At 39.6% G+C, this 14,050-nt stretch overlaps 1 protein-coding gene across 1 annotated transcript; it reads right to left on the bottom strand.

Moving 5' to 3' along the window:
• Positions 1–11,268: 11,268 nt before the first annotated feature.
• Positions 11,269–12,591, bottom strand: LOC125194918 (proteoglycan 4-like). The gene has a single exon (XM_048093133.1). It carries the CDS (start codon positions 12,589–12,591, stop codon positions 11,269–11,271), a length of 1,323 nt encoding a protein of 440 aa, XP_047949090.1.
• Between the last annotated feature and the right edge of the window lie 1,459 nt (positions 12,592–14,050).

The raw sequence follows: 14,050 nt of genomic DNA, 5'->3' as shown, positions 1-14,050 counted from the left end.
TTTGGGGATATTTTATGTTTGTTTCGTTTTCTTCTGATTGTTTTACTGACATTTGTTCCTAAAACTTACTTGCATAATACAACCTATTTGTTGCTAATTTTACATTTCTGCCTTCGATCAAAAAAAAAAAAGAAGTAAATAAGTCCCATGTAATGAGACAATAATTAGGAAACTAATTCCTAAGCATGTCGTCAATGTCAACACGAGAAGAACACACCGGAAGCCACGTGCATTCAAGCAATTCACATAACATGAAATTAATCCACATAATCAGAGCCAAAAATTGGCTCTGATACCAATTGCTGGGGTTTGGTGCCCCTTGCACATCGGAAGACTTGTACAAAACAAATAAATCAGACGAGGATCTATTTGACCGATTATGCGATTAATCAATTCACATGTTAAACAGATAATTGCATGCTAGAACGCAAATAATTCATGCTTAGAAAATATAAATCCTAAACATGATTTCTACGGTTTAGAGTTACCGATTTGATTTTCAAAAGAATCGACGATTGCTCGCGCCTTCTCCACGTGATGATCTTCAATACTAGACCATGGATCTTCTGAATGGTTCCCGAACTGTATCTCGATATCAAGGTGGGCTGATCTTATCAAAATACTAGGACTTGAATAAAAGAAGACAGAAATTTCTCACGGAGGAGAGCTGAAGAATTTTCGAGCTCCTTTAAAACTTAGAGAGGGACGAAAATTTCAATGAATAATAATTATATTTTTGTCTCTCCTTTATTCTCCTATTTATATTAAGTTCATATTGGCCCAGTCAGGGATCTATGGAAGGTTTTGGATATGGGCTCCCCCAATTAGCTTTCTACTAATTAAATTGAACCCACAACTTAATACAAGCTTATATTGGAATATCACGAGGAGCCACTACAGAAGTAATATTGCACTCCCCATCCAAATCCAAAATTACAAGTAATCCGGGTTTCCGTTATTTATATTATTTATTTCCCGCGCTTAAGATATAAATATCCATTAATTAATTGAAGTCTGCTATAGACATAATTAATTAACATCTTATTATTTCCAAGAGTGGACTCAGCAAGAAACACTTATTTATTATTCATAGAGTGATAAAACTCCAACTAGCTAGTTTCCCGAATAATAAAACCTTGTTCAAGCTCCTCTTGAGGACATTATCAAACGAGACTCACCACGCGCGTGATTCAACATAATAGCAATCCTAGCACCGCGAGATATTAATCATCACTACCCAATATATCAGGATTATTGGGTTGCGAAAAACCCGCACCATTTGATAAGTCAAAGTAGTGCATAATCAATACCGTATGCTCAATGCTAACGTATGTAGATTAAGAAATAGTTATTTATCAAGACCTAGTCTTTCGTAGATAGCATAAAGACACATCTTGCTGTTAGATCCATTCAAGTGCTATACCACACCAACGTCATCTTATTTCAGAAAGGCTTAGAAATAATCGGACTGACATTGCAACCTTTCACGATAGGTAGTCTAAGCCTATCTGGGTTGTGAAATTCATTTTTTTCTTTTGCAAAGCATTGATAGAACCGACTGTGTAGCCTTAAAGTGGACAACGCCCACAACCAATCTACTATGCAAAAGACTTAGACTTGGTTTGCTTTTTATGCATTTAAATGTTTATAAAACATCTTATAAATGCACAAGCAAACACAATGTAATAATATACTGATTCTATTCATGCGAAACTGCTCGAATAATACTGAATCGGGTTAAAAGTGGATTGTAGAGTTTTACGTATACAAGTAAGATTGTATTCGCACAAAACTTGCTCGAAACATGCTTTTCAGTATACCAAACCTAACAGGCCGCCACCTGCGAGCGCCACCCGAATGCAGTTTCCAGCGCGAATTTTCTCCCCGTCCATCCTCTACGTGAAATTTTTCAAGGTATGTTTTCTTTTTAGTAGTTTACTCACGTCCCGACCGACTCTACAAACTTATTTTACAATTTGTTGTGAATAAGTTTGGGGGTATGACGTGGTGGACCGTGAGATTAGGGTTTTTGTTTAGGGCTTTAGTTTAAGTTTTTGTTTTCAAAAATCCCGTAGGTGAATTTTCTTGAATCCATGTCATGAACTTAATAGAAGAACTTATAACATGCATGCTTAGGGACACATTAGACCGAGTTGCCGATGATATTACATTCCATCCATGTATAAGTATGGTTTAACGTCTTGATTTCATGGTTTGGTTAAAAGGTGCATAATTAGTGAATTGCTTGTTCGCCTTGAATCATGCTTATACCTTGTGAGATTTGAGCCTTAAATTCTTTATTGTGTGATTTATCTTCATTCATGTATATGTTTTTAGAACTTACTCCTAGTCTTCCTAAGTTTACATTTTGTTTAAGTTGATAAGGGAAGATGTTAGGCCATCTTTTCATAGCTACTTTTATACCCAAAATTTTCGACCCTGTCAAATTTCAAAATTTTTCCCTTGTGAGCCGTTAAGGCTTTTGTTTGGAAGCCATATAAATGGAGACAATTCCTTGGGTTAGTATAGTATTTATTTTCTTTTGTAAAGGAATTGGATAGATAAGGAGGAAAGTTATAAAAAGTAGTGTGCTTAATATAGAAAAGTGGAGGTTGTGAATAGAAAAAATGCAAAACTGTGCTTGTTCTAGAAAGAAAAGAAAAGAAAAAAAGAAAAGAAAAAAGGTTGTGAAGAAAATAGAAAAGAACAAAAAAAATCAAAGTAATTTGGGAAGTGAGAAGAAATATAGACAAAGTCTAAGTTTACTGAGATTTGAATTGTTGGTTGGGTGTTAAGTTTGATGTAGTAGAAATTGATCACTTTTGCAATGATTGGGTTTAGTCACTTTTTTGCCAAATATTTCTCACCTACCAAAGACCCTACATTACAACAAAAAATAAAGACATTTCGGACTTTTGATGCTTAATCACATCGAGTAGAGGAGGGATTAGACTTTGAGCAAGCCTATGGTAAACTTTGCATGATGCATGATTTGAGTGCTTATACACATTACCTTTATACGCTTTGAGAGTGAGAGAACACTTCCTATCTTTGGATGGTTGCCACATGTGAGTGCTTGAATTCAAGGTATTCCACAAATTAGTAATGAAAGTGCACTAATAAGCCTTGTTTGATTAGATTGCGTTAATACATGCTTAATCTATTCTTTCATCTTTTGAGGCAATTACGACGTCTAGTCCTTGTGCATTCCGTACGCCTATATTTTTGTCTTTATTGTTTTGTTCAAGGATAAACAAAATTGTAAGTTTGGGGGAATTGATACGCTCGGATTTTGCATTGTTTTCAGGCCATAATTTGGTTTGTTTTTAATGCCAAAATCACGTTACATGTCTATTATTTGCACATTTTATACATTTTGATATTTTGACGTGTTTTGTGAGAAATGCGCATATTTGAGCCGAAAAAGGAAGTCAAAACGCAAGTTTGGAAATCTGGAGTTCAGACGGCGACCGCCGGTGCCCGGCGGCCAATGGCTTGTAGCGCCCCGCCTCGGAAAATCTGTGTTAGAAAAGGAGTCTCGCCCGGCGACCGCTGGAGGAAGTGTGGCGGCCTGCCTCCGTGGAGGCAGAGACTGTGGACTACCGCGCGGCGACCGCCGGAGAACATGCGGCGGCCCGCCATGAAAAGCGGCGAATCAGATTCGACCTAGATTTCTCTCCACAATTTACCATATTTTGAAGATCTTTTCCTTCTAGGATGAAGAGTGACTTTCCCCTATAAATAAGACCTCAAGCTTCATCAAATGAGAGCCTCTTTTTGCATCATAATTCCCAGAGATTAAAAGTTAGAGTTGTAACATCTCGGAATTTAGAACCCTAATTTTACAGCCCTAAAATTTATTATTGATGACGTGGAGTTGTGAATGCATTTATTTCATGTGATGCTATGGCCGAATTGAGTCTAGGGTTTGCGTTGGAAGTTTGAAAAGTCAAATTTGTTGACTATGTGATGTGGCATGTGATTTTATTATAATGTGAATTATTTGTTAAGGGTGAGTGAAAATATTAGAGGAAAATTTCCATAAATACTTGTCACCCAATTCTTGTGATTTTCGGCCCCCTTGATTTTTGAAGAAGTAATTTTATTTTTTCCGGATTTAATTTAATTCTTGGGATGATATTCCAAATTAAATCCAACACCCAATTATTCCTTATTTTAATAAAAAAATCGACACCCCCCTTATTTAATAGTGATTTTCGAAAATCACTATGTTGGGAAGGAAGTAATATTTTGCTTATTGTTATTGATTCCTTATTTGATTTCCTTCCATACCTAGAATTTAAATATTCTACCAAATCTTTCCATACTTCAAGAGATCTTGCCTTACCTCATTCTAGTCAATATTAAAAATCCATGCCTTATTTAAAAGGCATAGGGGACGCCTCTTTTGACTCCAAGTTGGGAGAATTCTTATTTTTATCTTGCTCCGTGATATTTTATTCTACTCCGTGAAATATTCAAAACGAAATCTTGACTAATTAGTGGCCTAATTTTCGAAACCTAGAGGATTTTTCCCTAGGATCTATTTTTGTTAATTCTTCTTCCCTACTTCACAATATTTATTTATTTAATTGTGGAGAATAAGATCTTACCAAATATTCTATTTATTTACCTAAAGATTTTATTTAACTCTATAAATAAGAGAACCCCTAACCCTAACCCCATAAAATTTCGCTCCCCTCACCATACTACACGCCCCCTCTCATCTCTCCACTCTCTCTCAATTTTCTTCTACCTTTACTCCAATAATCCTCCATCCTTTGTGAAGAATTGAAGTTTGATCCAAGAATTTTGAAGAACCGAGTCTAATACTTAATTTCTACCGTTCGTTTTTCTCTTAAGGTATTTTTATATCCATCTTCTTGATTCTACTCAATTCCTCTTCTTTCTAACCGATGAATCGATCTTCTTGAACCCTCATGCATCTTGTTTGAGTGAAAGTGGGATAGAAAGGGGTATGTAAATATGTATGCAATATGTGTGTGTGGCGTGTGCGTGGTGTGTGTGCGTGTGTGTGTGTGTCGTGTGTGTGTGTTGTGTTGTGTGGTGTGTGCTTGATGGCTAAATACTCTTGTGTAGCTTATGTTGATGTTAGATTTAGAGTTGAAATGCAAGTGAAAGTCATATGATGAACATAATCTTTGTTTGGTAATTATAAGATAAATCAATGGGAAAAGGGAAAGTGTAGAGACATGCATGAGTTAGGAGTTTGTCTTGAATCTAATTTGTGATACGTGCCTATGTGATTAAAAGGTGAAACCTCGGTTGCGAAGCCGGATAACGGAAAAGCGAAACTACTTGAAATTTAAGCAGTCGAGGTGGGCTTTACTCTTAAAACTCTCTTTTATTTTGTCAAAAATATTGATTGGTGTTATAAGGGTGGTTTAACTGTTATGTCATGCCTATGTTTGTTTTATTGTGATATTGTGTGCATGATACCTAGTTTGTGAGTTTGCTCCATTGGGCTATAGGGCTATGAATGTGATTATACGAATTCGGGTCTGAGTATGGGCCGCAAACCCTACCAGGCTGTGTACACGATGGGATCGGGAGCCGTCCTTGCTAGTCGGCCGGTCTCGTGGGCGAAAAGTGTGGCCACACTTTCGTCGCACCATGGAAACATTTTAATTGTGATTGTGGAAATTTATGAGAAAATGGGGAGTTATTTTGACTGGCCAGTCTATTGGAAAATATATTTTTGTGATACTCGTGATATTCTCTTTATAACTGCTTAAAATCGAGTTCACTTGGTAAGGGTGGCATAACTTATAAAACGTTTTGGCAACGTGTTCACTGAGTATTTCAAAATACTCAGCCCTGCATGTGTTTTCCTTATGTGCAGGTTGAACAATGACGAGCGGTGGCGGGTGTTGAGCTTGTTTTCTCTTGGTCGTTTTCCGCTGAGTTTTTGATACACTTTAGTGTTGTTATGGATAAATTTGCACCTATTCCTTTGGCTTTTGAGGCCTTTTATCGTGTAAACCATGTCATACTCTTGAGATTATGCTCATTATTTATGTTACCTTCCTATTTCTTACTTAAGCTTCTAGGTTAAGTTGTTGTTTTATTACTCTGATGTTTCCTTTAAATGCTTTGGTCAAAACTCTTTAAATGAAACCCTAGCCTATGTTTTCTTCTTTGGAGTCCGTTTGGGTAGCAGCCGCCGCATTTATTGTACCCTAGGAGGGCGGGCTGTTACAAAAGTACTTCATTGTGCTAGGAGCCTCTTTGTTTTCCCCGTGTTCGATATCCGGTACTGACCTTTAGTTATATTGTTGCTACCCTATATACTTTTAGGTATTAATAGTGCTAAAAAATAGTGCATCACCAGTACCTCCATCTCTAGCTTGATTGGTTCAGCTATCATGGTGAGTTCGGGATGAAAGCACCGCATGATACAACGTACTTGTAACGAAGGCCTGAGAGAACGGAAAAACTCAGAGAGTTGGGTTTGGAAAAGGGGTTGAGATCACGAGAGGCGATCTTTGCAAACAAACGAAGCTAGGGTTTTGGAAGGGAGTATTGGTTTTGATAACAAAATTGATAAACGTGGAATTTGCATGTTTCTAAGGCCAAGTTTTGGCTAGTTTTGACTGCATATCATTTGAATTAAGGTTAACCGAGAACAAAAAAAATAAGGTTAAGATTAGGTGTCGGTGCTAACCGAGAACCGAAAGGTTAGAACCGAATAACCGTTATTTTCTAATATTTAATTTTTATATATTTATTTTAATTTTATTATTTTGGTTTTAAAAAATAAAAATTAGAATTGTAAAAAGGTTAAAAACCTAATTAACAGTTGCTCACAATATTCTATCAAACCACGCCGTTGCTGCTCACGTTCTCTGCAACTGCTCCACCTCCACGTCGTTGTTGTTCTTCTCTTCTCTCCATACTGTTGTTGGGATTGAAGGTATGCTCTTCTTCACTCTTCATGCATGCCGCTCTCCGAAATTTACTACATGTCTAATACTTCGTAATGCAGGCATTCAACAATTTAGCAGATTAGGAATTATCTAATGCATATGTTATATTTAAGTTATTTAACTTATGTTGCACATGTTAGGAATTATTGTTGATCAAATAGATTTGTGAAGGAGGTAATTAGTGTGAGGGATTTATACGTGTGTTGTTCAAGATTATATGATTAAATTAGGTTTTGTAATTTGTTATCATGTACGTGATATAAATTTTGTTGTGTGTGTTTGTGATGGAATGATTAATATTTTGCCTGTATGATCTCTTAATCATTAGCCACTTTTAGTGTATGTTTTTGAATTGTGATGGAAATTAAGTAATTATGGTTTAATTATTACTAAAATCATCTGTAGCTCTACCAATAATTCATATTCATTGTGATTTTGTATTTAACATTAGATTGTTTAACAGTTTGAACTTTGAAGTTGTGAATTATGAAGATGGAACGTTTTGAATCTATCACTCAAGAAATAGCTAACAACCAGCCAGAGCTTAATGTTGAGATGTTAAAAGATATTGAAATAGAAGACTTAGGGACAGAGCTACAATAAAAGAAAAGGAGAAAGAGAAGTCCAAAAAACCTAAGAGAGGGCAAAAGAGAGGTCTAATGTGTGGGATGAATTTGAGAAAACTTTTGTTGATGTAGGAGATCCTCCCGTGCATGTTCGAAAAGGAAAATGTAAGATGTGTGGCAAGTTGATCGTGGTTGATTCGAAGTTGAATGGCACCTCTACAATGTGGAAACATCATGCTTCGTGTTTGAAGAAACAACAACCAGGAAAGACTCAAATAAAGCTCAGCCAAGAAGGATCAGGGTCCCTATTAGTTGGAGATTCAATCAAACTGAGGCAAGGATAGGTTTATGCAAGTATATTATCCTTGATGAACTTCCCTTCAGAGCCGTGGAGAAAAAAGGATTCAAGATTTTCGTGGCAAAAATATCCCCTATGTTCCAAATCCCGAACAGATATACGGTACGAGTTGATTGCGTAAAGATGTTTTTGCAGTAGAAGGAACAAATGAAAGTGTTTTTCAGTAAAGAGAAAATAACACAAACTACATGTGTGTTACAACATATTTCATTGACAAGGAATGGAGGTTGCAAAAGAGAATTATCATCTTCACCAAGATTGACAAGTCATAGTTAGAAGAGTATTGGTGAGCTACTAGTAGATGTTTGACAAGGACGAGGTTTTATTTTTTAGGGGCGGCGACTCTTGTGTGTGCGTCAACTGGCCAGGAGAGTGCCTAGACCTAGCTGTGTCGTTGAGTCTGTGCCTAAAACCTCTTGTCAACAAAAATACATCAACCCACTTCTACTGGCTAGTATAATGGAGTAAGCGTCGATCCCACAGAGATGGATGTAGGCGAAGTGCAATTGCAAAGACATATCGGAAGGGTTGGTTTGCTACCACGCTTTTGGGGTTGAGTTCTACCTAGGCGTAAAATTAAAATGAGACTCTACCTATACTGACCAGTAGGTAACTAAATGCTTAATGCTACTGGATGTGTACGTGATTGTGAAAGCTGGACACCTAGTTGTGCATATGAGAAGCTACTAGATAAAACTTACTAAAAATGACTAGACAAAAGGTAAAGGGAATCAAAGGACATGCTGGCAGACTGGCTGCTGGGTTGCAGAAAAGCTGAAAAAGTGCAAGTACAAAAGCAAAAAGTAACAAAAGTAACATATCTTTGATTGTGACATTTTCTTCTTCACCAAGCTAAACTAACCAGATCTAACAAACTCCATTGATGAATGCTCAACCTCAAAAATTCGTAAATGCAATACTTAACTTGAAATCAAGAACGAAAGCAAGAAAAACTGAGATTTACGCATACTGGTCAATAGGACAGAGTGACAGAAACAAACAGAAACGAATTCCATGCATTTTTTAGAAACTTAAACCGATTAAAACTTGTAAACACATTAAGGAAAGATTAGATCTAACTAAGGTAGGCAGATTCAAGCACTTAAGCAACAGAAATCAACATAAAACTACCAGATCAAGCTAACTAGGCAGAATGAAATCGTAAGCAAGCTGAAACACAAAATAAAACTACAATAAACTTCATTGCATTCAAGATTATCACCCAAAAGATGTTCCAACCAAAGTAACTACTAGAATCCAAGTTTAATGCAAGCAAAACAAGTTCTTAAACTAAGAAAGCATTAAAAGAAAGCATGTAAATGGTTGATGGCTTCTTCTGAAACTGGAACTGGACTACGGCGGCTGGAATGATTCAGGCATGATGACTCCCCGCCGGCTGGTGGCCGGAATCTTCATGGCAGGCTGCTGGATTTAGAGAGTGGAACTTAGAGCTAATGGAGCTATTCTCTCAAAAGTGATTTCAAAGTGATGAAAAAAGTGATAAGTCCAAAGTGATAAGTTCTTCCTCCTTATGTTCAAATCCTATTTATAGGGTGGCTTGCCCTAATTTCTAGGGCTGCCTCTTCATGCGAAATGAAAATTTTGCCCCTCTTTAGTAGTTGATTGTTCCAAGCAAGTCCTTCCTTCTCGTGTCCAGTTCGGTAGCATCCATTCTGGTCAGTTTGCACCTTTTCTGCCCATAATTGCCAGTTTGCACTTTTCCTGCTCATACTGGCCAGTTGCACATTTTTTGCTGCTTTTTCACTCGAATTTCTTCCGATCCTTTCCTCCTGATTTGGTACCTCAACCTGCACACTTTAGCAACTATTTTGCAGATATTATCCAATAAAGCACGTTATACTGACCAGTAACCAAGGCTTAGAACGAGACTCATCAAACTGCTCACACTTAACACATACTTGTCCTCAAGTATGAAGAAACAAGCCAAATAAAAATAATGAGTTGAGTTCGCAAGCCTGGTTACCTCCCCTGACCGACCTAAACTAAAAAGAACAAAAGACGCAACACTCTAATAACCTTGACGCAAATAGAAAAAACACTAAAAGAAAAATTACACATAAATGAAAACACATTAAAACACATTGAATAGGCTATATTTTCAACCATTCTTCCCTTCAAGTTTGAGTTCAATCCGGCTATAAGCAGCCTCGAATTTCCGCCGGCCCCCTTTTCCTTCCTAGCCAGTACATCCGCTCGTCAAGATTACCCAAACCCTCGGCCAAACACTAGATTCGCTCAGTCACTCATTCCTCACCAGGGATGTTAGGACTGTTTCCCTCAAAATGCTGAACCACAGATGCTTCGGACATAGATCTCACGTGCAGCTCCTAAGGGTCTTTATTGGCTTGTAACGGGGCCATGGGCTTGTAATGTTTGGGGTGGATGTTCCTAAGGCTCTAAGGTTTAAAACAACACTATTTTATTCTGATGCGGAGGAGCTGTGTGTATTCAGGCGCTTGGCATCTCTTCTTGCTTGGCTTGATGTTTTTCACGATTTGGCCTCCAACTGGTCAGTAGACATCCTTTGTGGCTTTGCCACCCTTATTCCTTCTTCTCTTTTTTTTTTGTGTGGTCCGGATACTTTTTCCAGGCCATTTTCTCCATTTTTTTCTTCTTTTTTTTTCTTTTTCGTGGCTTTGCCACCCTTATTCCTTTTTTTTTGGGACCAAGTATTTCCTCCTGGTCAGTTTTCTTCATTTTTTTCTGCTCCTTTCACCGGCTGGTTTTTCTGCCCTTGTTCTTGATCAGTAGCTCTTTGCCATGCCTTTCATACACACAGTCCCGGTGGCCAGTGGGTTATATCGGGGGTTTAAAGGAGATGGGCTAGAAAAAAGGGTTCTAAGGGAAGATTTTTTATTTTTTTATTTTTATTTTTTTTCAGGGGGGTTTTCCTATTGCCCTTAGGATTTTTCTACACGTGGTCACTTCACCCTAGACATCATGTGGCAGCCACTCTTCTTTTTTTTATATGTTTAGCGGAAAGTAGTTCCACTTTAGGCTTCTCACTCACCATTTAAGAGGGCTTTCGTATCTGGCCTTAAGTTTGGGCTTTTCTCTCATACTCGCATCATCTGTACTGACTAGGATCTACTGGGAGGGGTAGTTTCCATTTTTTAGCATGCTTTATTTTCATCAATTCCCCTCACCGTTAGTTTAAAACAATTGAGTGTTAAGCCCGTTCATTCAACACATATCCTAAAAAAAATCACATAACAGAATGAAAATTTCTAAACAACCTAAACACATATCTGGTATAAACCCTAGCCTTCTCACACTTAGACTATGAAATAGGCTAAGTGTTATGAAAAAGGGTATACGCATGCTATCACAAACATATTAACACATAAACGTAAAACTGACACACATAGAAAAGAAACTAAAAATTACGATAATCTAAAAGAAAAACTAACTGGTCAGTGTGGGGGTGTGTCATTGCTTCCTTCGGCTCCTCTTCGGGGTGGTGCATTGTGTAGCTGCTGGCTGGGTATTTCAGGTGGTACATCATCGGAGGTGTCATTCTCTTTTTCTTATGATTCTTAAAAGTCCCCATGATTTTCCTCTTTTCCATGGGCCGTAGACGATGGTTAGAGGGGTCCTTGCTCCTGATCAGTTTGGGCCATCGTTCCAGTTTCCTGATGATAACGGCCGTTAGGACCTCCCTGGAATTCTTGGTCTTCTTCTTTTTTGCTGCCCCCTTTCCTTTCTTCTTTCTTTCTTCTTGGTCGTATCTTTCCTCTTTGTCTTGCTTTTCATGTACGTCGGTTTCTGGTGCTGGTATCTCTTCCTGGGCAGTAGACTGGCGCTCTCGGGCTTCAGTGACCACCTCCTCTTTTGGCCCTTCAGATAGGTTCTCCCCAGGTTTTGTAGGAGTCCCTTCTTCCTGGCTAGTAGCGGTAGACGATTCTGATTCTGTAATTGGGTGGCTTTCCTTCTGGGCAGTAGTCAAGTCGGGATTCTCCCCAGGTTTTGTAGGATCCTCCTGATCTTCATCGCTCGAAATCTCCATTGCCTTAGATGCAGTGGTTGCCCCTGTCTTCTTTGCCATCCCATGCCCGAGATATCTTTTCGATACACGCATCGGCCTCTGCTTCTCCTTCAGCTCATCCCTCAATACCAACTTCCACTTTACCGGTTCGGGTTTCGTCAAGGTTGACTTTTCTGCCACAGATGGAGCAGTAGGGACTTGTGGTTCCGTTTCCATCACTTTCTCGATTTCCTCCTTCTCTACTGGCTTGGCAGGTTCCTCCTCTGGTTCTCTTATCGGTTCTGCTGGGCTCTTATCTCCTACTGCCTCAGATGCGAGGTCCGGACCCTCAGCCATCTTGGCAGCATCTTCATCCACCTTCCTCACCCCTTCTTCAGGTTCTTCAGTGGTTTCCCTTGAACTCTCCTTTGGGGCCTCGATAATTTGAGGTCCAACAACTGGTTCAGTTTCATCAGGACCACTCCTCTTGGTCAGTATGTCCCCCTTATCCTTCGTCTTGCTTGATTCCCCCAATGGCTCATTCCATTCAGGCTCCTTGTAGGATGTTCCCAACCATAATGTCGCCTTGCTCTCATTACCCTTGTCAGGTATGTGCACAGTGGCTGGGAGCCTTTCCGTATTCCCACAAATCTCATTCATCGAACTGGCCAGGTGGGGCAATTGATTATTCAGCATGTCCATATATGCCTTATGCTCTTTCTGGGCATTTTGCATGCCTTGCACCACCTCATTGTTTGACTGCAGATCATTCCTCATGTTTTTCTGTGAAGCAAGCATCTCTCCCATCACCTCGGTTAGAGTTGTGGCGTTGACTATGATTGGGATTTGGGTGGTTTTGGTAGGGATTTTTTTGGTGATGGAAGTTATACTGATCGGTGGGAAGCGGCTGGTAGTTTGGATGGTTTTGATTGTATGGGTAGTTTGGCTGATTTTGGTGTGAAGGGTACTGGCTGAACTGGTTGGGGTGGTGATGTTGGTTTCTTCCTAACCAGTTCGGCTGTGTATCTTGGGTTGGGGCTCCACCGTAGGAATTCTGAGGCGGGTTAGGCTGGTTAGCGTTTCCCTCTTCCCATTTAAAGTTCGGGTGTTCTTTCCAAGGTGCATCCTCCTGCCTTGGATTCAAGCTCCTATTTGAATTCCAAAGCCCAGTCGTATTTCGATAGTGATCCTCTTGGGCAGTTACTGTGGTGGCCTTGATTGGAGGAGCTTGCGGTTTATTATTCTCAATTGCCGACAAAAGTGCCCTCTCGAGCTTGTCAATCCGACTCTCCAACTGATCATCATTTCCCACTGCTGCAGCATTCGCCATACCTCTCCTGGGCAGGGGAGCACGTGGATCGTCATAGGCCCTTTTCGCGTAGAGAAGTCTTTCCATAATTCTCTTGGCCTTACTAACTCGTAGTTTGGAAAAACTTCCTCCACTCGATGAGTTCACTAAGTCCTTGCTCTCCTTATTCATCCCCTCATAGAAAATCGAGTAAATTTCTATTTCCAACATGTGGTGGTTTGGACATGCCTCCAACAGACCCATGTATCTTGACCAGTACTGATTCAGGGTCTCATCATAACCTTGTGTAGTTCCTCGGATTTCCTCCCTGAGTGCTCTTGTCTTGGCCGCTGGGAAGAACTGATCCAAAAACACCATCTTGAAGTCTGACCAGGTTCTGATAGAATTTGGTGGCAGCCTCATGAACCAAGTATTCGCCTCCCCTTTAAGAGCAAGGGGAAGGGCCTTCAGCCTATAGTCATCCTCGCTTGATCCCGCTGGCCGCTTCTGTGTCTTGCAGATCTTGCAAAATTCATGTAAAAACTCATAAGGGTTGTCACAACACCTCCCCAAGAACACAGGCAGGACGGCCATAATGTGGGGCTTCACGTAGACTGCTTCTTGTCCTAGGGTCGTGACGATAGCTTGCATTGGTTCGCCAATTAAGTGGGCGTACAATGAGCCTATCTGAGGATCATCTTCCTGGTCGTCAGCCATGTTGGCTTTCTCCTCTTCAGATGTGGATAATGAATCCGGTTCACTCTTGATGGTTGTGTCGCAATCTTCCTCACTGCTCGCATCCAAGTCAACGGGCAAGGCAATGGTTAATTCTGAATGAGTGGTAACTGGATTTACCCCTTCTCCCCTTAGCCAGTTGGACTCAGTGTCTTTAAACTGCGGAACACA

The sequence above is a fragment of the Salvia hispanica genome, chromosome 6 (assembly GCF_023119035.1).
Source record: "Salvia hispanica cultivar TCC Black 2014 chromosome 6, UniMelb_Shisp_WGS_1.0, whole genome shotgun sequence".
NCBI lineage: Eukaryota > Viridiplantae > Streptophyta > Magnoliopsida > Lamiales > Lamiaceae > Salvia > Salvia hispanica.
This window is presented reverse-complemented; position numbering and strand designations above follow the sequence as displayed.

What these genes read in the sequence shown, in the direction of transcription:
- LOC125194918 (XM_048093133.1), bottom strand. Translation starts at nt 12,591, where the DNA reads ATGCAAAATGCCCAGAAAGAGCATAAGGCATATATGGACATGCTGAAT.